General features: G+C 35.2%; 5 protein-coding genes and 1 pseudogene across 6 annotated transcripts; 2 read left to right on the top strand and 4 right to left on the bottom strand.

Annotated features, from left to right (window-relative positions):
- The first annotated feature begins 615 nt into the window (after window positions 1–615).
- LOC9312754 (RING-H2 finger protein ATL5) lies at window positions 616–2,024 on the top strand. Its single transcript, XM_002878425.2, has one exon. The coding sequence runs from the start codon at window positions 801–803 to the stop codon at window positions 1,572–1,574; it is 774 nt and encodes a 257-aa protein (XP_002878471.1). The 5' UTR covers window positions 616–800; the 3' UTR covers window positions 1,575–2,024.
- Window positions 2,025–4,060: 2,036 nt separating this feature from the next.
- LOC9314539 (proline-rich protein 3) lies at window positions 4,061–5,630 on the bottom strand. The gene is made up of 2 exons (XM_021024046.1): window positions 4,748–5,630; window positions 4,061–4,653 (listed from the first exon to the last, which is right to left on the bottom strand). Exons 1-2 carry the CDS (start codon window positions 5,538–5,540, stop codon window positions 4,325–4,327), a joined length of 1,122 nt encoding a protein of 373 aa, XP_020879705.1. The 5' UTR covers window positions 5,541–5,630; the 3' UTR covers window positions 4,061–4,324.
- Window positions 5,631–10,130: 4,500 nt separating this feature from the next.
- LOC9312753 (putative two-component response regulator ARR20) lies at window positions 10,131–12,421 on the top strand. Its single transcript, XM_002878424.2, has 5 exons — window positions 10,131–10,484; window positions 10,624–10,776; window positions 10,901–11,260; window positions 11,354–11,442; window positions 11,563–12,421. The coding sequence occupies exons 1-5, from the start codon at window positions 10,286–10,288 to the stop codon at window positions 12,055–12,057; spliced, it is 1,296 nt and encodes a 431-aa protein (XP_002878470.1). The 5' UTR covers window positions 10,131–10,285; the 3' UTR covers window positions 12,058–12,421.
- A 1,503-nt stretch (window positions 12,422–13,924) lies between these two features.
- On the bottom strand, window positions 13,925–15,882 carry LOC9312752 (probable galacturonosyltransferase-like 7). 2 transcript variants are annotated; one of them, XM_021025463.1, is made up of 2 exons: window positions 15,558–15,882; window positions 13,925–15,449 (listed from the first exon to the last, which is right to left on the bottom strand). In XM_021025463.1, the coding sequence occupies exon 2, from the start codon at window positions 15,301–15,303 to the stop codon at window positions 14,227–14,229; it is 1,077 nt and encodes a 358-aa protein (XP_020881122.1). In that variant the 5' UTR covers window positions 15,304–15,449; window positions 15,558–15,882; the 3' UTR covers window positions 13,925–14,226. The 2 variants fall into 2 exon arrangements, with proteins under 2 accessions (XP_020881122.1, XP_020881123.1); XM_021025464.1 differs by having other exon boundaries at window positions 15,541–15,627.
- Window positions 15,883–18,895: 3,013 nt separating this feature from the next.
- Window positions 18,896–20,560, bottom strand: LOC110228480 (annotated as a pseudogene).
- Window positions 20,561–20,657: 97 nt separating this feature from the next.
- LOC9314537 lies at window positions 20,658–21,500 on the bottom strand. Its single transcript, XM_002876636.2, has one exon. The coding sequence runs from the start codon at window positions 21,335–21,337 to the stop codon at window positions 20,876–20,878; it is 462 nt and encodes a 153-aa protein (XP_002876682.2). The 5' UTR covers window positions 21,338–21,500; the 3' UTR covers window positions 20,658–20,875.
- Between the last annotated feature and the right edge of the window lie 1,157 nt (window positions 21,501–22,657).

The following is a 22,657-nucleotide window of genomic DNA, read 5'->3' as shown; positions in this document are numbered from 1 at the left end:
TTTTTTTTTTTTTTTTTTTTCCGGTTTATTTAGTTATGTGTTTCTCAGTTTCGTTTCAATTGGTTTGGAGTCTTTGGACCATGCGTTTCTAAGTTTCTTCGCCTATTCGTGTGTTCTATATAAATTTTTTTAAAAAGAAGATTTTCTACATAAATAATCCACAAATTTTAGTAATTTCTGTTATCTAAATATTTATGAATTTCTTAAATAATCAGTTTAGAGACATGCATGAGATAATCTATCAATGTGCTCTAACAAATGTGTATACGATCATTTATTTGTTTTTTTGGTAAACTGCATGTGATGTGTTTTTTTATACTTGGAAACTTAAAACTCATAAAGTAAACTACGGTCAAAGACTTGCTCAAAGTAATGTCTCCACGATATTTATTAGAACTCACATCCAACAAGTGGGTTTAAAGCTCAAGTAAAGTAGCTATTAGACGAATATATGATGTTCTATAAAAACACAAAAAAAGTCGCAAAAGCTTTAATCACTTTTGAAAATATTAATTTTCCCTCTTTCTTTATGAAATTTTTCGCTCTTAGCAATATATAAAACTCGTATAAACGTTACATACTTACATGAGTTAAAAAAAATCAACAATAAAAACATATAGAAAGAAGAGGGAAATAAATAAAGTAAAGAGAAGCAAATAATTCATATAGTATTATTTGTCTATAAATAAAGAGATTCAAACCCACAGAATTATCCACATTTCCACTCTCTCGTTTACTTCTTCTTCTTCTTCTTCGTTTCACCCACTCACTTCATTCTCTCTCTATCTATCTTCAAAACAATGGGAAACATGTTTGACAGTAGCAAGACGATATGGGGAAACATGAACCATGGATCGTCACGTTACTCTCTCAACGGCAAAATCATGCTTGCTTCCGTCATCATCCTCTTCTTCGCCGTCATTTTAATCCTCTGTTTCCACAGCTACGCCAGATGGTTGTTCCGCCGTCAAAACCGCCGTATTCGCCGCCGTATCAGTGCTCACCTCCGATCACTCGCCGCCGCTCGAGACCCCACTCAATCTTCCTCATCTCTATCTCCTCTTGATCCGACGGTGCTCGAGAAGATCCCGATCTTCGTCTACTCCGCTAAAACCCATGAATCTCCACTGGAGGAGTGCTCTGTTTGCTTATCGGAGTTTGAAGAAGACGACGAAGGACGTGTCCTTCCCAAATGCGGACACGTGTTCCATGTTGATTGTATCGACACGTGGTTCCGGTCCAGATCAAGTTGTCCTCTTTGTAGAGCTCCGGTTCAACCCGCACAGCCGGTTACCGAATCCGAACCGGTTGCTGCCGTGTTCCCATCGGTTAAACCAGTGGAAGATACCGAAGCCGGAAGTTCTTCATCATCGGACGAATCCGAATCCTCGACGCCGTCTTCCTCCTCTGGGTCCCCGGTGAGGTTTCCGATGGAAGCTTGTGAGAGAGCACCGATTGATTTAATCGGTATAATTGTGGAGATCCCCAGGGAATTTGAAGATTCTAATTCGGGTCTACCCGGAGATAACGGGTCGAATACCCGGACTTCATTACAAAGGCTATGGAGTATTTGATTACAAAATTGGATAGTGATGGAATCCGACCCGATATCGGGGGTTCGGATTCTGAAGATTGGGATAACCGATCCGGTAATCTGGGGAAGCGGGCAGAATCGTATTACTGGCATGGAAGACAACACGTGGCGTTTTGGATATCCACGTGGCAATCGTGGGGACGTTTGCTTCATAGAGAGACGGCGTTTGGAAAAAATGAACGGAAGTGAGATCATAAATTATAAAGTAACGGAGCCGTTTGAACAATGTATATACCAGACGGTGTCGTTTAAGTAGAGAGAAACAAATCGCTAAGCGAAGCTCTCCCACCAAAAGTCCAAAACGATTCTCTTTGTTTTTTTTCTTCTTCTCTTAAAAATGGGTTGATTTGATAAATGTAATTACAATAAGTAAACGTAATTGACGGTTCAACGAAGACATTTGATCGATATTTTATCTTATTTTCTGTAATTATAATTCATTATATTATTAATTTAACCAAATATTAGCCATAAATGCTATTGTATCGATTTGTAAACCGTAAGTCATCTGCTGTTTTTAGTCTAATGTTGTTTCAATTGTAAAACTCTCAGGGCATGCATGTATAATTGTGTTATGAGAAAATGATTACACAATGCAAATCCGTCAAAATTGCTGAGGATTTTTGGCTAAAGTGGTTACTTACAAGTTACAATTTACAATTAAAGCAACTTTTAGAACTTAATTGATATATTAATATACCACAATTGTGGTATTAGGTAGGATGGAGTTTTGACTCAGTGACACGTACACAAAGTGACATGGACATGAACTCAAAGAGTCTAAGAGGGACCATCCGACCGACTCGCGTGCGGTGTGCATGGGTAAAGAAAGTGGAATCTGATTCATCTCTTTTTTTTTTGTTTTTTTTTTTTGTGAACTTAATCTGATTCATCTCATAGTAAACAAATTATAACAACGAGGCAGCTTTAAGTTTAAAAGCTATTTCTCAAGCACATGTCTCCAATTTTCAAATTGATTTGTGGGGACAAATTACCAATACATATATGTAATGATTAAACATGTCGACCGAAAAGAAAAAACTGATCACATATTTGACTATCTTCCTTCTATAAACCATACTCTTTTGTTAAAACTTAGGACAAAGGAAAACATCATTCAAATTAATAGACCTAAATCGAAATTTAACAAATTACCCAATTTCAGGAGTGGAGCCCAGTGATCCGGTTTGAGTTTGGAATGTATAAATGAATTATAATTAAATCTTATATAAAAATAATAATAAAAGCATTATTGTTTTAAACAAAATGAATTGTAATAGATCGATAGAAGTTGCCGTCATTAGTATATAATAAACACATATTTGAAGAGGACAAAAGTCAAAATGCCGACTAAGTTAACCTTAAAATAATCGTGCAGCAAGATACTTGTGCACGATGATTATGAAAATTGCAGCATTGAATTTGACAAGGCGATACAAGAATAATAAGTCTATGTCCCTATTACGTAGTATACAATAATACAAGAGCAAGATTTGGTTGCATTTTGATCGATTTTTAACAAAAAAAGAAGAAGGAGAAGACTTGGTTGCACGATTTAAATTAAACATGATTCATTCATGTCTCCCATTCCTTGCAGTTTTGTCTCTGAAAGGAGGATGTTCTACCGGCTTTATTTTCAAAGAGTGTTTGGATTTTGTTTAGGTAGGTCCTCATTAGATAGAAGGCTTTGTTGGCCGAGAAGATTGTTCATATAACATCTCATGTGTAATTTTTACACATTTAGAAGGGGAAAAAAAAAAAAAAAATCTATCGTGCAATCCATCTTTAGGAAATGACTAGAGCATTAGACTATCTCCAATGGAGATGTCTTATCCAGTGTCTTACAATTAAAATAAAAAAAAAAATAAAAAAAAAAGAGGAGATAGAAAGAAACACGTTTCTCCTGCGAAAATTCTTGAGACACTCTTAAAAAGTCATTTTACCAAGTGTTTTAATTTAATTGGTGTAATTTAATTAATTGTTTCAAATTTAATTGAAAAATAAAATCATAATAACAATAATATTTTTTATTCCTCAAACACTCTTTTTTGAGTAATCTCACGGATGGAAATGCTTTTAGAGCATCTCCAACATACCTCTATATTTGCCTCTAAACACTATTTTCTACTCCAACCCACCTCTATTCTCACATCTTAAATAGAGATCTCTATTTTTTTCTCTATATATAAAGGTGAGAATAGATAATCTCTATTTTTTCTCCTATAAATAGAGTTAAACTTTTTAGAAAAAAAAATAGAGAAACACATTGGAATAAAAATAGAGAAAACTTACTTCTATTATAGAGATAGAGTTAAAAATAAGAAAATACATTGGAGATGATCTTAGACTCGTAAACTAATGTTTTCGGTTTTAAAAGCAAGACAAATCGTTGTTTATGTGTTTAGTAAACACGTGTTAATGCAATGGCCACAAAATTAAAAATATCTTTTTAGCATCCAAGAAAAATAACACTCATTAAATTAATTTTCTCATATATAAGTAGTCGCATAAACCAAACAAAGATTTTACTCTTACAATTTTATTACATGAAATGAAAAGCATAACCAAAAGGATAGATTGCATTGGTAATGCAACGAATCAAATGAAATCGGAACAAACAAACAAAAGAACATTTTCAACGGAAAATTTTCCAAATAATAAATTGATTAAAGCGACCTCTTATGTAATGCATGCAAAATCATCATCATCATCATAATGTGATCATCACGATCAGTATTTGGGAGTGGCGGGGGCAGCCTTGGGACCGGTGTAGTAGAAAGGTCCGACGCTAAAGAGCTTCAAGTTCTTGTCAGAGTAGAAACGGTATGCGTACAACGACAAGGGAACTCCTGTGAGACCCTTGTTAACATTGGTCGGGTTCTTGCAAGTCTCGACCGGAGAGAAGTAAAGCTTGACACGACAGTAAGCTAGATCCTTGATATTGGTCAAAGACACGTGGAAGTATCCCTTAGAGTCAGTTGGATCACTGTAGATCACAACCTCGTTCTTGCTTTTCCCGTATGATGCTGGATAAGAGCACACAATCTCTACCTTTGCTCCTACATGAATTTAATAAACCGAAAGTTATATAATTATCAATTTTGCTGTTATAACAAATTATTTAATCAGGGAGGCTTAAGAATGTATATATACCTAGAATAGGGTAGGTTTCGTAGCCGTTTTTGCATAGAATGATGCCATCAACAGCCTTAAGAATCTCTGGGACGTATGGCTTGGTGGGTGGAGTGTAGGTTGGTTCTGGTACATATGGAGGAGGAGGAGACGAATAGCTTGGAGACTTTTTGTAGACCGGAGGTGAGAGAGTAGGCTTGTAAACCGGTGGAGTGTAAACCGGAGGTGGGATAGTTGGCTTAGTGTAAACCGGAGGTGAGAGAGTTGGCTTGTAAACCGGTGGAGTGTAAACCGGAGGTGGGATAGTTGGCTTAGTGTAAACCGGAGGTGAGAGAGTTGGCTTGTAAACCGGTGGGGTGTAAACCGGAGGTGGGATAGTTGGCTTAGTGTAAACCGGAGGTGAGGGGGTATGCTTGTATACCGGAGGGGTGTAAACCGGAGGTGGGATAGTTGGCTTAGTGTAAACCGGAGGTGAGGGTGTATGCTTGTAAACCGGTGAGGTGTAGTATACTGGAGGAGGGAGGGTAGGCTTGTAAACCGGTGGAGTGTAAACCGGAGGTGGGAGGGTGGGCTTGTAAGCTGGTGGTGTGTAAACCGGAGGTGGGAGTGTGGGCTTGTGAACCGGGGGAGTGTAAACCGGAGGTGGAAGAGTTGGGTTGTAGGCGGGTGGGGTGTAAACCGGAGACGGAAGCGTGGGTTTGTGTTCCGGTGATTTGTAAACCGGAGGAGATGAGGGAGAGTAGTAATCGGCTGTGGCTATGGTAACCAAAGAGAGGATGAGGCAAATGGCCAAGGAGGCGCGTGTGATCGCCATTGAAGAGCTCTTGTCTTGTCTTTTGCCTTGAGCTATTTCGTTTTGTGTTATTTGTATTTGAATGAGGAAAACTATTTCACCAAGTGGGACTTTATAAGAAAACGTTTGGGTATCAAAAATTTGAATAATAATATAGAAATGTTATTTTGAAGGTGACTAATTGATGATAATCACGTTTGGGATTCTCATAGTGTAATACACGATCAAAACATGTTGGCCATTAACAAGTAACAACCATGCACACAGAGCCGGCGCAGGAATTGTAAGGGCCACAAGCCCAAAAAAATTTAGGACCAAATTTCGTTATAAAAAAAGCAACAGATGGGGGGGTAAGTATCGAACTGAAGATCTCTCATTAACTTCTAAAGTCCCTTACCACTAGACTAATAAGACTTACACAAAATAAAAGGGCCGATAAAATATATATTCATTTGGGGCCACAAGCACATGCTTCATCAGCCTGTGCTTAGGGCCGGCTCTGCATGCACAAGCTGACCAAAGGATCATCGGATAACTGAAAAAGATGGGCTCGGAAATTTGATAGGCCCACTAACTAATAAAGCACACTCTTTTAAGTTTTAACTGTTTCCCAACTTTTAGTATCTAATAAACATATAGTTTAATTATCCAACGACAAATGGGCCAACTAAAAGCCCAATTTTATAAGCCCGAAACATTGAAAATTGGAAACCCTAATGATGAAAAGAAAAAAATCCTATATATTTGCCGTTGCCTCAATTTCAAGATCAAGCGGCGAGTGACTAGTGATCGGAGATTTGTTATTTATTCGGCGATTTAATTTTCTCTTCGTAATTTTGTTTGTGTTCAGAAGATAGATCTTAGTATTAGGGGTCTTCTTCTTTGTTTGGTCGTATGCTTAGAGAATTATTACGGCTCGTAGTTTGATTTATGGTTTAAAATTGAGAGATTGAAGAAAGGGCCTTTCTTAATCCCAGCTAAGTTTGATGAAGTACTTATCTGATTCATGTGAGGCCTAAACCAAAGTTGCGAGTTTCGCTGATAATACCTTCTTCTTTTTTAATCCCAGAAGGTGTTTTATTAGTAACTCTGCTTACATTTTTATTCCCTAATCAAATCTCTAATTTATTTCGGTGTTATGAAACTATTCTGTGTAAACTGTGATTGATTTGGTTTAGCTAAATAGTTTTTGTTATTTTGTAGTGTTTTCTTATTGTTTTTGGGTCTTGCTTTAATGTAATGGCAATAAGCTAACATACTCATTAGTTGTTCACTGTCTTTGTTGTAATCTCAGAAGTTGAAAATTTAGACTCAAAGAATTGAATCAAACAGTGAAAGTTCCAGTTATTAGGCACAGGTTACGGTATTTCTAGAATGACAAGTTTTCAGAAGTTGTCATTCTAGATGATTATATCAATGGGCCTGGTGAATATTTTAAGAAGCCCAATTTGGTGAAGAATTGAAATAGAGGTTTGTTTGAAATAGCGGTTTGTTTAAAAACAAATATATAAAGAAGAAGGATAATTTTTTTTAGAAATACTCTCAAGTCTCAAGTCTCAAGTCTCAACCCAAAACATATGTTAAATTAAATAAGCTAACGTTTGGATTTTGCTCTCACTATATTTGTTATAATGGTCCTCACGACGCCTTATATACTAGGATAAGAGTTTGTTTATATATTTGGTGTCAAGCTGTCAAAAACTTTGTCGCCATGTTTGCTCATATATCAGCTTATTTTTCCTTTTAACAAGACAGAGTTTTTCTATCGTATGTATGTACTGCCATGGTAAATATTCATACAATACCATCTATTCGAGTTCTTCTTCCACACTAAACCCTCTGATTGGTAGAACAGTAATTGATTTGGTTTAGCCAAATAGTTTTGGTTATTTTGTAGTGTCTTCTTATCGTATTATGCAGTTTTTGGGTCTTGCTTCAATTTAATGGCAATAAGCTTTAGAGAAAGCTATCATGTATACATATTCATTAGTTGTTCATTAATCTCTTTGTTGTAAACTCAAAAGTTCAAAATTTTGGACTCAAAGTATTGAATCAGACAGTGAAAGTTCCAGTCTTTAGGCACGTACGGACAGGTTGTTAAGGCATTTCTAGAATGGAAAGTTTTGGGTTTTGTTACGTTAGGATCCAACTGAAGGTAAATGATGATACCACTGGGACTGGTGAATATTTAATAAGCTCAATTCGGTATTAGAATTAAAACAGAGTTGTGAGCCCAAAACATATGTCATGCCAAGATGCATAATATATTTACACGACGTATATGAAAACCACTTTAAAAATAAAAATAACATATATATGAAAACCATTAAAGTAGAAACTCAACCCAAAACAAAACCATAAATGAAACATCAACAGACTATACAGAAGACCAAACTATATGAGTAGTAGAAGAACAAAGTCAAAGTCTTCTATTTAGTTTCTCCGACGATTCCACCATTTTGACTTCAACGGGAAAAACGAGTATCATCCCAACTGAGACAAGGGCCCAACAAATCCTGATCACAAAAGTCAACAAAACAACAGTTTTGGTTTGCTCTTTAAACCCAGAGAGCTTAAGATCAGCTATTACAGATATGAGTAACAACTGGAGGATGAGTAGTATTTTTTTTTCTGCTAAGATTTTGATTCCTTCAAGTTTACTGTCTTGCCTACGACGCGACGCCTTAAATAACAGTTCATGTAAGGGAAACGAAAAATTATCCACTCCCTAATGAATTCTACGACAATGGAGATCGTCAATGAGAAGAAGAAAATTAGACATATAATTTTTGGCCCACTTTTAGGTTCAATAAAAGACTCCAATAAATCAAAAGGCAGAGACATATGGGTGAAACCTGTCGTTGATAGAGGAAAAGACGTTGTTAGAACCAACAACCATAAATAATTCATACAATTGGGAGAAGCTGACTGAACATACCTTTGCAATTCATTAGCTGAAGCAGTTTCTGTCGGTTTTTAGTTATGAATTAAAGATGGTTTAACTTCGTCTTTATACAATTTTATATCAAGGTGAACACAATTGTTGGATACAATATCGAGTGAATCTTTCTTAAAAAAAGAAATATACGTCAAATATGTAAAGATTTGGCTTATATTAAACATGTGAATATTTGGAAAACACACTTTTTAGTGTATATATTTCTTTTTACAATTGTTATACATACTGTATATCCTCTTAATTTACATATTACATGTGAAGTATTTGGAAAGTTTAACGACCAGTATATCTATATATAGTCTAATGGGAAAATCAACTAAATACGCTCGCATAGATATGGAAACAATTTACATTTTTCCTTTTCTAATGCATAATCACGTCTTCTTTAACAATCTGTACTATATAAAGTTCATAAATCACATTTTAATTCATTTGTATCTATATTCAGTTTCATTTTTCTGTGTTTTGTTTTAACATAATTTTAATTCACTTTGTCATCCTAAATCAAATATTTTTGCATTTCTTATAATTAGCTACTATCATTTTCCATTAATTAAATAAAAAATGGTTTATTACATTTAAACTAAATAGACAATTTGCATGATATATTAATAAGCGTTTTATAAATTTCAAAGACTTATAACATTATAGTCTCACTGCTGGGAAATCTTGTTTTGAACCTCCTCAATACTCATCAGTCCACTTCTCAACCTCTCAATTTCCAAACTTTCTAGTTTCTCAAGAAACTCCATCTCCTTGTCTAGCTCCATAATTAAATCTGCGGCTCATCACGATCAGCGGATCAGGGATCGTGACTAAGGCAAGTAAACGAACTAATGGGCCTGGCTCAATCTTAATAAGCATTGTCCCCTGATAACGTGCCCTTTAAGTAATAGCCTAAACGGCTGAACGTAAACAGGAAAGTCGAAATAGAGTTGAAGAAGAAGAAATCATACCCTTTATTTCAGCAGAGTGTTTCAACTAAAGATCAAGCAGAGTAGTTCAAACTTCAAAGTGTGTTCTGACGAAGTCCAGAGTTGTAGAGTTTCTCATCATGTAATTCAGGAAGCAATGCAGCGGCCACGATAAAGTCAGTAGTGTGTTGTAAGTAGATGCAGCATCTCTGTGGATAGAACATAGTGTTAATCAATAAGCAGAGACAAATATTCCAAAAACAACAGCTAGCAACGTAGCAAAACGATGATACAAGTGTTAGTTTAAGTCAAACTGTTCCTACTAGAGATGATAGACATACAAAACAAACTGATAATCAAGAGCTTTAGAGAGTTTTAAGGAAAACACCACAAAATGGATTATGGACAGACAGTTCAAGATTCTGCTGGTGTGACAAAATCCTTTTTTTTTTTTTTTGATAAGATCGAGTATCCATTTGTGTGGGCCTTATTCCATAGCGACAAGGTCGATCACCAAGTAAAACTGCCTATACGATTAAACGATAAACATGCGAAACGGAGCTAAAGAGAGAAACGCAAACAATACTGTTTTGTTTCTTTTTTTTCTCTCGAGCAAAGATAAACACCAGCAGAGTTTTTGTTATTTTCCTTAAGATATTTTTTATTTATTAAATCAAAATAATTTATATGGATAATTATATTAAAAACAGGAAGTCTATACCTAACAATTAATAACAGTATATATACTTTCCAATATTCAACTTTTCGCACGTGATCCATATATATGCATACCTAGTTTTTCGCACGCTCATAAACCTCTCTCTCTCTTCCTTCTTCAATCCAATCTCTATCTCTTTCCTTGCGCTTCAAGCATTCAAGATTTTTTATCTTTAATGTCAGTTTCAGCAAACCTACTCGATGAGAACTCTCGCGACTTGCGAAAAGAAGTACCTTGTGATGATGAAATTGGATCTCCAATCAACGACGACGATGAAGAGTTCCCGACTACAAGTATTAGAGTTCTTTTGGTAGATGCAGATTCCAATTCTTTACTTCCCATGAAGAATCTCATGATACAGTACTCCTATCAAGGTTTGATTGAATTAGGGTTTCTTTTTTATGTTACTTTGACAGGGTTTTTAATTAGGGTTTAGGGTTTTACATTACTTTATTTTTTGGTAATTGAGGGTTTTACATTAGGTTTATTGTTATGTTTAATTTCGTGTTTCAGTAACGAAATACGAAGACGGAGAAGAGGCCATGGCTTTCTTGATGAAGAATAAGCAAGAAATCGATCTAGTGATTTGGGATTTCCATATGCCCGATATCAATGGACTCGACGCTCTCAATACCATTGGTAAAGAGATGGATTTACCCGTAGTAAGTAAGTATACATGTACAATTAATTATACCAATATTTCTATTTTTATTTTTCTCCGTATATAACGTAGTAAGACATTTTCTAGTCTTTTATATGATCCAATTAATGTGAAATTATTCGTGTCAAGTCATGTCTCATGATCACAAAAAGGAAACGGTGATGGAATCGATTAAGTACGGCGCGTGTGACTTTCTTGTGAAGCCGGTGAGCAAAGAGGTCATTGCAGTTCTATGGCGACATGTTTATCGCAAAAGGATGTCAAAATCTGGTTTAGATAAACCGGGTGAATCAGGTACGGTTGAATCAGATCCGGACGAATACGACGATTTAGGGCAAGACAATCTCTATCAGAGCAACGAAGAAGGCTCCAAAAACTCTTCCGATCAAAAAGGAGAGAAGCCTGCGACCAAGAAACCGCGGATGCAATGGACTACTGAACTTCACCACAAATTTGAAGTAGCCGTCGAAAAACTCGGCAGCCTTGAGAGTAATTAATCACACTAATCTTGCGTGAATTGAATAAGTAAGTAAGTTTCTTGATTATAAATATATTATCTTACCTTTTAATTGCATTTCGCAGAGGCTTTTCCGAAGACGATTCTCAAATATATGCAAGAAGAAATGAATGTCCAGGGGCTCACTAGAAACAACGTAGCCAGTCATCTTCAGGTAATTAATATATATCTATATATTTATTTTCGATCTTTATTCTATTTTACGGGTTATTGTTTCTTAGAGGACAAGAAACCAGTAATTAGGGCTAACAATTAACAACGATTCCGATGGCAGAAGTACCGTCAAAATTCAAAACAAAAGACCCGCACTCACCAGGAGCCCCAAGAAGATTTTTTCTGGCGTAATGCTGGGCCAGATGCCACTCTCGCAGCCTCTAATCCGCCCCTAAGCTCGAACCTCAATATCCATGCTACCGCATCGTATTTGATGAACAATCAAGCTGCGCCTAGAGCATCATATTTCATGAACAATCAAGCCGCATCCCCAATCCCGTATCCATCAAACAGTTGCCTGCCAATGAACAACAACAACTACTTCATGACCAAACCTTTCACTTATATTGACCAATTCCAGCAGCAGCAACAACAGTACCATTCGTCTCTAAATTTACCCTCCATGCTAACCAAGCAAGAACCTAGACACGTGCCATTATCAGCCATGGAAAATTTCGATACGCCCATGATCTATAATTCAAGTTTCCATTTCGATCACGACGAGTATTTCCCACCTGAAGGATTCAACAATTTCGATCAGATTGGTCAGAATTGATTCTCCAATCTAAGGTGATACATCTATATATCTATCGTAGTTTTTTTTTTTTTCTCTCTCTCTCTACCTCTACTCTCTGATTAATTAATTTCTCGTAAAGGGATCTTTTTATCCCTCAAACGCGAATAGCAATACCTTGTTGCAATTTGCATTCGTAGCCCTTTTTTTTTTTTTTTTTTTTTACTTTGGTCGGACCTATATATGGTTTAATAGTGAGTGATCTATATAATCACTTGCGTAGATATAAAGTTGATTTGGTCATGGTTAATCTCAATCGCAACATTGATAGTACTCATTGTGTTTGGATTTTGTACCTTTGTATTCGGATGCTCAGAGTCAGAGGCTTTTTAAAAGGTTCTTTATAGTCGATGATATTGTTACAGAAACTCATTATACGATATTTACTTTTTCTGTTTTTATTAGCTATAAATACAAGAAATAAAATTTGCGAGTTCATTTTAGTATCCAGGTTTTAAATTTATATGTTATAATGAAATTTAAGTTTAAGATATAAAAATAGGCAACTAATTTACCCGTTGACATTGAGATGGGCCTTACGAGATTATTAATATTTTGTAATTAATATTAAATACTTTGGCCCAGCGGGTTATGCGTGTTCTTTGTGATTTAGCACAAAGTTCAACGATTAAGCACTTTTGTTTTGTATTTTCAAATTACAAAAAAAGAAGGCAAAACTAATATACGAACCAACTATATATATATATTTATAGTGTGCTTAATATAGTCGAAAATTTTCCCAAAATTTTGATATATATGAAGAAGAAGAATGAATGAGTGATATAAGTGATAACGTTGAGAATTAAGAACCGATGGCCACAAAATTAAGAACCGAAACAAACAAAAGAGAGACAGCTTGGAGAGTGACACGGAGCACATGGAAGCAGGTGATTCCAGGAGAAGGTTACAGCTACTTGGCCACGTGTGCTGCCAGGAGATCACTTTTGTGGGACCCATTTTTTACCAGAAACCCAAAAAAACAAAACTAACCAGTATTTTATACTATTATTTATTTGAAAATTAATTTCCACATCACCTCGAATACTCTTTTGTGTGAACTACAAATAAATATCATTCCCCACTTTTTTTGCCTTTCTTTACGATTATGAATTTATGATATTTAATTTAGGGTTTTATCACTCTATCATTATGGATGATTCCAATAATCAAATCAAGATTTCCGTATCACATACGCAATAATTAAGGAAAAATAAATAATAAATTCGTTTTTTTTTTCTCTCAAAAAAAAAAAGGAAGGGAATATCTATCTATGCTTCGGAGAAAGACCTCACCGAATATTGAAATCAACTAATCAATCAATAACTCCCACTATATATGTGGTAACAAATGTTGAAATACAATTTGTGTTATTTAATCTGATTACAGCAAAGTGCTTTACTTTTTGGTTAAGAACCAACCAGAGGAGGACAAAAACAATCAAAGTGTGACGCTTTCTTTACTTTATAGTTTATACCAATCATAAGTTTATATATCAATTCAAAGCTTATTATAAATAATCACCCCATCAATTTTTTTTTAAAAAAGAGTCAAGCACTAAAGAAACAAAAAGATTTTTTTTTAAAAAGTGAAGTAAGCAAAGAGACCGACACCATGGTTTAACTAGAATGTACTCTTCATAGTGTCGTGTCCTTCTTCCACTTTGGTTTTGCCATGTTTCCATCATTTTCCGACTTGAAGCAAAAAAATTTCCAATTACAAACAATTCATAAACAAAAAACATTGTTGACCAGGTTCTTCAAGACTCAAGAGGAAACAAGTAGAAACTGTCGGTGAATCTTTTCAACTAACTGTTAATTTGGATTAGACGATTAAATAATCTTTGTTCAAGTAAAAAAGATGACAGAATTATATTAAAAAAACATATGGTAAAAAGTCTGTACAACAAATCTGAATGTATCCTATGGTTTTCTGTCTTCTTCTTTTTTCTTGAGTTTTTTTTTTATTTCATGCACAGAACAATCGAATAGAATACAGAGGAACGAAACAAATTCCAACAAAAAGTTGGTAAATCAAAAGAAGAAAGAAAGAATTAATGGTTTTTGATTTTTGTCAAAGGCGATGAGAGAATTTACCAGCTGAGACTATAATATGTAATAACAGAGATCATCATCATCATCATCATCAGCGAGACTAGTGTCCATACAAATCATAAGGTGCCCAAAGAGTATCAAGTGGACAAGGCCGTCTCGAATCTAACCGGAACCACGGTTTACCACTACCGGACCAATGAAGCAAGCTAACCGGACCGGGATGTAGATCTCTACAGCTTCCTCTCACGTTATCTCCACCAAGCCCATGCTGATTCCACCGATGCTCTATCGGAGCTACTTCTCCGGCGAATACCAGCAAGAACGGTGGCAATGATCCCAGCTCGTAAATCCTATCACTCTTCTGAATCTCCATCCATTTCTCTATCACCTCCGTGTACCCTACGCGCCTCCATCTCTCTAGATCCATCACCATCACTCCCGTGTTGAAGTAGCACGGTTTTCTCCCGGCGAAAGCTCCGGAGAACCTCTCGTCGGACCAGAACGCCGGTGTGAAATACTTCGTGAAGTTCGCGTGACAGTATTCAGGAGCTCCGATCGTTTTCGATCCCAAGTTCGTCTTCCACAGCTTCGCGATGTCGTCGACGACGACTAGATCGGAATCTAGGTAAATGACGCGACGCACGCAAGGCTCAAGAAGATCAGCAAGGTAATTTCGAGCGTAATTCAACGGCTGCTCAAGCGCTTGTCTGACGGAGGTTGAGATCAGAGTCCGTACAATCTCCGGATCGAAGAAGTAAACCTTTAATTTCAATTCGGGAAAAGTCGAACGAATCAAGGATTCTAGGTCAGTCTCGGAGACGAGGAAATGGAAGAAGACGCTCTCGGGACACGACGAATGCTTCAGAATCGAATGAACGGCGGCGATTGAGCCACGTAGGTACTCGAAATCCAGAGTAATCGCGACGTGGACCAAGGAAGGGTTACAGACGCCGGAATCGATATCCGCGGCGGCGCAATCGGCGGCATTGCGGAAAACAGGAGCTTTTCTGAAGGAGAATCTGTGGGGCGGTGGATCGGAGGAGGGAAATCGGAGGTAAGCGTCGAGATGAGAGGATCTGATAGCTTCAGCTGGAGGAAACGATTGGAGAGAAGGAGAGAGGACGATGATAACCAAAGCGGCGGAGAATAAACCGGAGAATCTCATGATCCAAAGCATCCTGAGACGACGACGAATCGAACCTCTGCGTTTCTTCTTCTTGGATTTGAAATCAAACCACCGATCGGCGGCGATAGAGGCGATATAAGACCGGAGAAAAGCTAGGGTTCCTTTGATGTCCGCCAGAGTTTTGTAGGTGAATGCATCTGAAGAAGAAGACGAACAAAAAATCCAAAATTGAAGGTAAGAATCGGATTATTCTGACTGAGGAAGAATCAAAATCAGAAAACTATTTGCCTTGGGATCGAAGCGACCTGAGAGAGGAGGAGAGGAATAATTCCTGAAACCGGAAAAAAAAAATGAAAGAGAAGAACAGAGGCGCAGGTTAGGAGGGGGCGGTGCTACGGTGCGCCACCGTCTGCTGTTTTACGCCCTCTCCTCTCTTTTTATGTGTTTGGCTCTCTATTTTAGTAATATAGAGAAGATGATGATTTGATAGGAAGAAGAAGAAGAAGAAGCCAGAGAGAGAGAGAGAGAGAGAGAAAAAATGGGTAAAAGGACTAATTCCTTGGATTTCTCCAAAGCCAACAAACAGATTTGTATTCTTACTTATTTGTATGGCCTAATCATAGAAAATTTATGTTTTCTCGACAGAGCCTAATGCTTGTGTTTATATATTATCTCTATTCATTTTGTCACTCGTGATTCAAATTGACTTATTTATGGAAAAATATATTTTTCTGTTTTTTTTGGCAAAAAAATCTTTTTTTGTTTATGCAAATACATCAGTATATCAAATATAATCTGTCCAGATTTAATATAATATAAATGTAGAATATTTCACTATTTTATTATAACTTTAAATTTAATACTAAATTTAACTTTAATAAGTTTAATTTTAATAATAAATACATTATAGTGATATAAATTTAGTGATAAGTAAATTTTAATGTATATATTTTTTATAAATAACACTTAATTATAATTGAAACTCAATTTTAATGCCCTTAAATTATACTTAATAAAATAAAATTTTAATTTAAGATTTATGTATATATGTATGTATTAGTCTTAATAAAATAAAATTTTAATTTAAGATTAATATCTACTTAGTTCTATGTTAATGGTATTTATTTTTCCAATATGAAACAAAGTAGTGATACAACAATAACACTAATACAAATAGTATATTTATTTATATGTGTAATACCCAAATCCAGACCAAGATAATTAAAAACTACTGTTTGATTATTAACAAAAAAATCCATGAAAAGAAAAAATATTCCAAACCAAACGCAAACCAAAATCCTAATCAAACATTTCTTTGTAGCTGAGTTTTATAAATAAATATAGGCACAAGTGTTCATTAACATTTAACTAAACCAAATTAAAGACTGAAAAGATTCATGAGTTTATTGAAGAATACGTGAATAAAAGAAAATAAAGAAATTGATGACATTAGCCATTTATGTGCGTAGAATACTGTTCGGCGGTTAATGTGTCATCTCAACACGAAAACCATCGCTAACCTTTGACCAACAACCCGGATAATCCGGTCTGGTCCGTTGAACCAAAATTAAGTGGTGGTCTATTTGAGTAATACTACTTCTTATGTGCATATTGTTTACTTATACTAAACCAACATTTATTTAATGATTTAAAACGTAGAGACGAAGTACAGTCACTAATTACTTCCCCGGCTAAATACATTTGATATAAATTAATGATATTCTAATTCAGTTGGAACAAGTAATTGTTAGTTAGAGATATAGCACACAACATAGCTTTCTAATAGTAATTGATTCAGTAACAAGATAACTTAATTACATTCAAATCTCAAGCATTTAAAACTTTCTATTAATTTGTTTATTAATGCGATAAAGTGAGATTTTCAGATCAAGTGAACCCCATGATTCATGAGTGGTAGATAATAGGAGCGTTTACTTTCCTGTGAACTTTGAACTGTATTTTTTCATCTTCCTATGTTCAGATTTTTCAGCATAAAGAGATTTTCCAGTGTTTGGAAAAATCTTTATATCAGACCTATGGATGTTTAACTAGAAAATCAAAATTAGATTATTCTATCTGTCAGCTCAAGTTTTCACTTCGCTTATTTTAGGGAATTCTTTTATTAGTTTGCATATTTGACGAAACGATTATGTTAACAAATCATTGTTAATTTGTTATGCGATGCGTGAGTGACATCAGTATATTATACGTATAATCATCATTTATCACTGAATATCATATACTTATTGCTTAACATGGAGAACTATATATGTCGGTAACATATACCAATTCAAACCAAAAGACAATTATTATTTTTATAACCATCAGGTACACGTCGTCTACTTTACGCTTCGTCATTTTCTTCTACCTTTTTTATTAGAAAACAAAAATAAAAATAAATTTAATATTATAGTTCGAAATATAAATGATATTCCAATATTACAGTTGAAATGTCCTATTTTATTTAAATTAAAAATCGTATAAGACAACTATACATGTTCATCGTGAGGGACTAAGACGATTAATTACACAAGTAGACTCAGATATATTTTCACAACTGATAACAACCATGGATGGTTCAAACGTCATTGTATAACTATATTATATTCCAAGAATCAATTACAAAATGAATCGGACGATTCAGTACAAGTAGAAATGTTCGTGGTACAAGATTATAGAATCAATAAATAAATGTTTCATATTATGTAACTTGTTTTCTTTTATGGACCGACCACGAAACTCCATGTGCCACAATAACGTTCAAGTATTCATTCATTCACTTATGAGCTAATGGGACTTTTAAGTAATTTGGTCAACTCCCTGAATAACACTTATGAGCTAATGGGACTTTAATTTGGTCAACTCCCTGATTAACTTGTATAACCAAAGGCACACACATACATATGTACATACACGTAATACATTAAGAAAAGATTCTTTTATCATGTCGTTATTTACTTATTTAGGTTTTGTTTAGATACTTTATTGAGTCTCAAAAAATATATAAGAAGAGTTATAGTGCTAGTTTTAAATTTGACTGTAATGCACGGAATTGTTGAGAGGCATATATTTGTTATCGTGGGGAACAAAATAATAAAGTCCACTATTTATTTGCATATGAAATTTCAGTGTAGGCGCTAACACTTGGTCACACAACTCACAGTGATGGCTAATTTATTTAGGCAGGAGCCACGTGGAAACTCGTTACGTTCATTGCTTGCGCCATAAGTAATTAACCTAGTTATCACGAGAGTTTAGCAAGTGCCTTCATTTTATTAATTTCGAGATGAAATTATCAGCCAAATTTATTTAGTCAGGACTAGATGTGTAAATGATCGATAACAACATCACACCTTACTTATGTAATTTAGTTCTTAAATATGATTTGACTAAAAAAACGTTTACAAACCAAATTCAGGTTTAAATGCATTTTCCATAACCGATGATGATATTCGGGGAAAATAGCCCCATTTTAAACATTTAAACCATTTGGGCCCATTATAGATTTGTAGGCTCGAAACTTAGCCCAAGAATTTAAGATTACACCCAACATGGTCCATTATTAAAGACCTCTCGATTAGTATCGATGAGTCCAATATTTTTGTAGAAATACGAATAGCGTAACTATTCTTTTTTTTTTTTTACATCTTGCTTTACTTTATTTAAATTGAAACAGAAATTACATAGTTATTTCTTAGACATACACATACAATCAAGAAATGATTAAAATTTAAAAAAAAAATACAATCGAACAAGTGAATTAAACGCCGCTTTCTTTTGTAAGCCTTACACGCTAATAGATTATCAAATCTATTATCTTCCTTATTCGTCTTCTTCCTTAATCCGACAAGATCATTTTGTTTGGCTATCGTCTTTTTGACGAAACTCCAATAAACTTTAAAACGATCATTAGTTGCGATCCATCTGTTACATCGCTTCCCATCAAAACATCTCCAACAATAGAAGATGACATCTATCTTGGTTATATCCAATGCCCATAATTGCTGAAATGATGAATACCATCTTATGAATCTCGTTCCATGTAGACATCCCCAAAGGCTCGTGTTTAAATTAATGATTGATGGCCGTCCACATTCCTTGATCGATGATGATATCCAAGTCAAAAATTTGTTGAGGTATATTCGTAAAAACAAAGACAACATTATCTCTCTCCACCATATCCTTAGGCACTGCCTCGACCAGGTACTATGAAACGGTGTCTGCATGAAACACATCTTCAATTTGCCTTTACTGTCAATCTGAGTCCCAATGATACCAGGATCAAATGTCCAAATTACATCTCCGTACCATTTGGCAGAGGAAAATGACAACTGCCGAAAACACCACTTCATTCGTGGGCCAATGATGACTACTTGGCTACAAGAAGAAGATGAAACGCAATCGGAGATAAAACGCCGACAATAACACAATAGTGAACGCCGGGAAAACGCTCTAAAAGAGAGAGATGGATGGCTATTGGGGACCAACAAAATCGCATAATTATGGAAGAGAGAGTATCAGATCTAGCAAGACTGAGTTTTTTTCGATGGTTGCGATACCGACGAGGCATCTGGTCTATCTTCAAGGTCTTTGCCTTCGTAACATGACTCATGTATTGAAGGGTCGGTGAGACCCATCTCTTTTCATCATCAATCGAGATCACTTTCATGAGTCTGAAGTGAAGAAGATGTTTGAAGAAAATAAACTACAAACGAAAAAGAGGAAGTATGGCCGACGCCGGAGGCGACGCCGGCCAGAAAGAAATTAACGAAAGGGTTCTTTGTTGGGTAATCGCCTTCTTCGTCGCTCAGAGAGAACAAGCAGTTTTTTCAATTATTTGTTTTGGTGAGAACGTAACTGTATTCGAATTTATAACACCGACAAAGATTAGCCCAAATATGGTAAGAATTTGATAAAAGATCTCACATCTTCTTCGAATAATAATTAGTTTATCCGTATAATTGACTATTGATGAATAACTAATTATGCGTTTTAAAGGATATTATATACTTTTGTGAATCGTATAACTAATATTCGTAGTTAATATGCTTCCTCAGGAAAGGTTTAGGCCCACTAGCTCACATGCTTGATGACTCATTTTGATTCATCATCACTTATCCACTTGAAAATAACAAGTGCCAAACCAAAACCCTCCATCTCACTGAGAAGGTTTTCGTACTTTAATTGAACAAAAGTGGTCAACCGAATTTCCACAAAACAGTCAACAAACTTAGATTAATTATAGGTTTAGTTATAGAGGCGATTTGATACAAACAAATCACACATACGACATGATTGGTACATCAAACTATACAAACCATAAATATTTACGATGTAAATGCAAATCTTTATATTTCAGAAACATAGATTTATACAAAACTTGAAAGATAAATGAAAAAAACGCATGAAATAAAATTGGACCCCCACAATCCACCATCTATTTATTGTACTATTTCTTTCTTTATTGTACTAATTTTTTTGTCTATAAATTTGATACAGATCAAAATCACAACTTTGCCTATCATCAATCTCGAAATAGTATCAAACAAGTCAACAATTTTGATTCTTAACATCGGAAATTTATTATAAAGAAAAAAAAGGATAATTGTTTGTTCTTTATTACCTAACAAGTAACAACAGAAGATACGACAGAGACAACCGCTGGTTCAGAAGGAAGCTTATGATTATTATTCGGTGTTTCTCGGTGCACGAGATTCCCCTGCGCCTGCGCCATCAGTATCGACTTGTAAATCTCCACAAGCATTTTCTCATCGTACTCCTTCATTTGACCCGACCCGAATCCGGATCCACCGTATCCAGATGATCCGACTACCCGTGAGTTAGCCAACCGCATCATCATCTTAACATATGAATCACGTAGCCACACCAAAAACTTCTTCGGCGTCGCCGTTTTGAGGATCCTCAGTTTCGGCACAATCTTGATCCTCCAAAAACGTTTCTTGCGGGTCGGATCCATTTTGATCCGTTTACCTTTCCTTCGACCGGAACTCGTCTCTGATGACCCATCAAGCTTCTCGTATCCTCTCCACCTCCGCCAGTACCTCTTCGGCGTTATCTCCATCATTCTCTATAGAGAGATAGACGAATGAGGAATTAAAAAGAGAGAGAAAGAGAAAGAGAAAGAGAGATTGGTTGGGATTTATAATAATGACTAAGAAGACCTAAATGGTTAATTCCACTGTCTAGGCAGCTGCGTACACGTGATTAGTTACACGCATCTATATGTATGCGATTATACGTAATAATTTTCGGTATGATACTGATACACATTTTTTTCTTTTCCTTTTTTAAAGTTTTCTTTTCAATTACAACGATTACAGTTAGTTAGTAATAAATCCAACAATGAATGATCCATGTCCCTCTCGCGACATCCGATTGAGTTTATATATCTTTTTAGAGTTTTATAGAAAATGAAAGTAAATCCTTTTTACCCATGCATATGATTTTTTTTTTTTCAGCACTACATGTATGAAACTTTAAGATATTGACTTTTAAGCAGGTAACAGTGTGCATCAGTCGAATATTCTTATCTAAAATGAATGGTCTGAATAATGACCAAGCGTTATCATTGATTTTTTATTTTGTTAACTAGCGTTGATTTCCATGTTTGATCGGACTATACGTGATTCTTGTCATGAGGGCACTGGTCATTAATATCTCAGCATTTTGGTATTTAGTGTCTAACGAATATTACATTTGATTATTTTAAGTAATAAGCGTAGTGGCGTTTAGCGCGAATCGATCGCTGTAGCAATAATGGCGATGTGTGACGAGACTCCTATGGGCCATGGCCCATGTGACAAAGGCTCCACTAAATCCCAACCGTTGGATCTCTCTTCATCGCAAGTCTATACAATATAGAGGGTGAGAGAGACACGCATGCATAACAAATTAACAATGCATAAGATCTTCCAAACATTAATGTTTTGAAATTACTATACATTCCCACCGTTTCAAAATATAAATCGTTTTGGAGAAATATTTTTGTTTCAAAATATAAATCGTTTTCAAGTTTCTATGCAAATTATATATTACTTTAATATTTTATGATTATTTTTATTATGAAGTCTCTGTTATGATTGGCCAGTGGCGGACCCAGAAATTTTTTTCACCCGGTGCAAAATTATAACGATAAATTTAACACAAAAAACCTTCAAAATAAGAACATAATTTTTTAAAAAAAAGAGCAAAATTATTGTATTTTTAATAAATAATGAAACAAATGTAAAATATCTTATAAATTTGAAATTATATGAGATGAAATGAATTAATTTTTGTTAATTACTAACTAGTAGTTAGTCACATACATTTAATAAAAATTGCAACGTCAACAAAAACTATACCATAATAAATTAAATAATCCATATAAAAATGGAAACATGAT

The sequence above is a fragment of the Arabidopsis lyrata genome, assembly GCF_000004255.2.
Source record: "Arabidopsis lyrata subsp. lyrata unplaced genomic scaffold ARALYscaffold_5, whole genome shotgun sequence".
Lineage (NCBI taxonomy): Eukaryota > Viridiplantae > Streptophyta > Magnoliopsida > Brassicales > Brassicaceae > Arabidopsis > Arabidopsis lyrata.
Note: the sequence above shows the minus strand (reverse complement) of the source record. Positions and strands in the feature narration are given on the sequence as shown.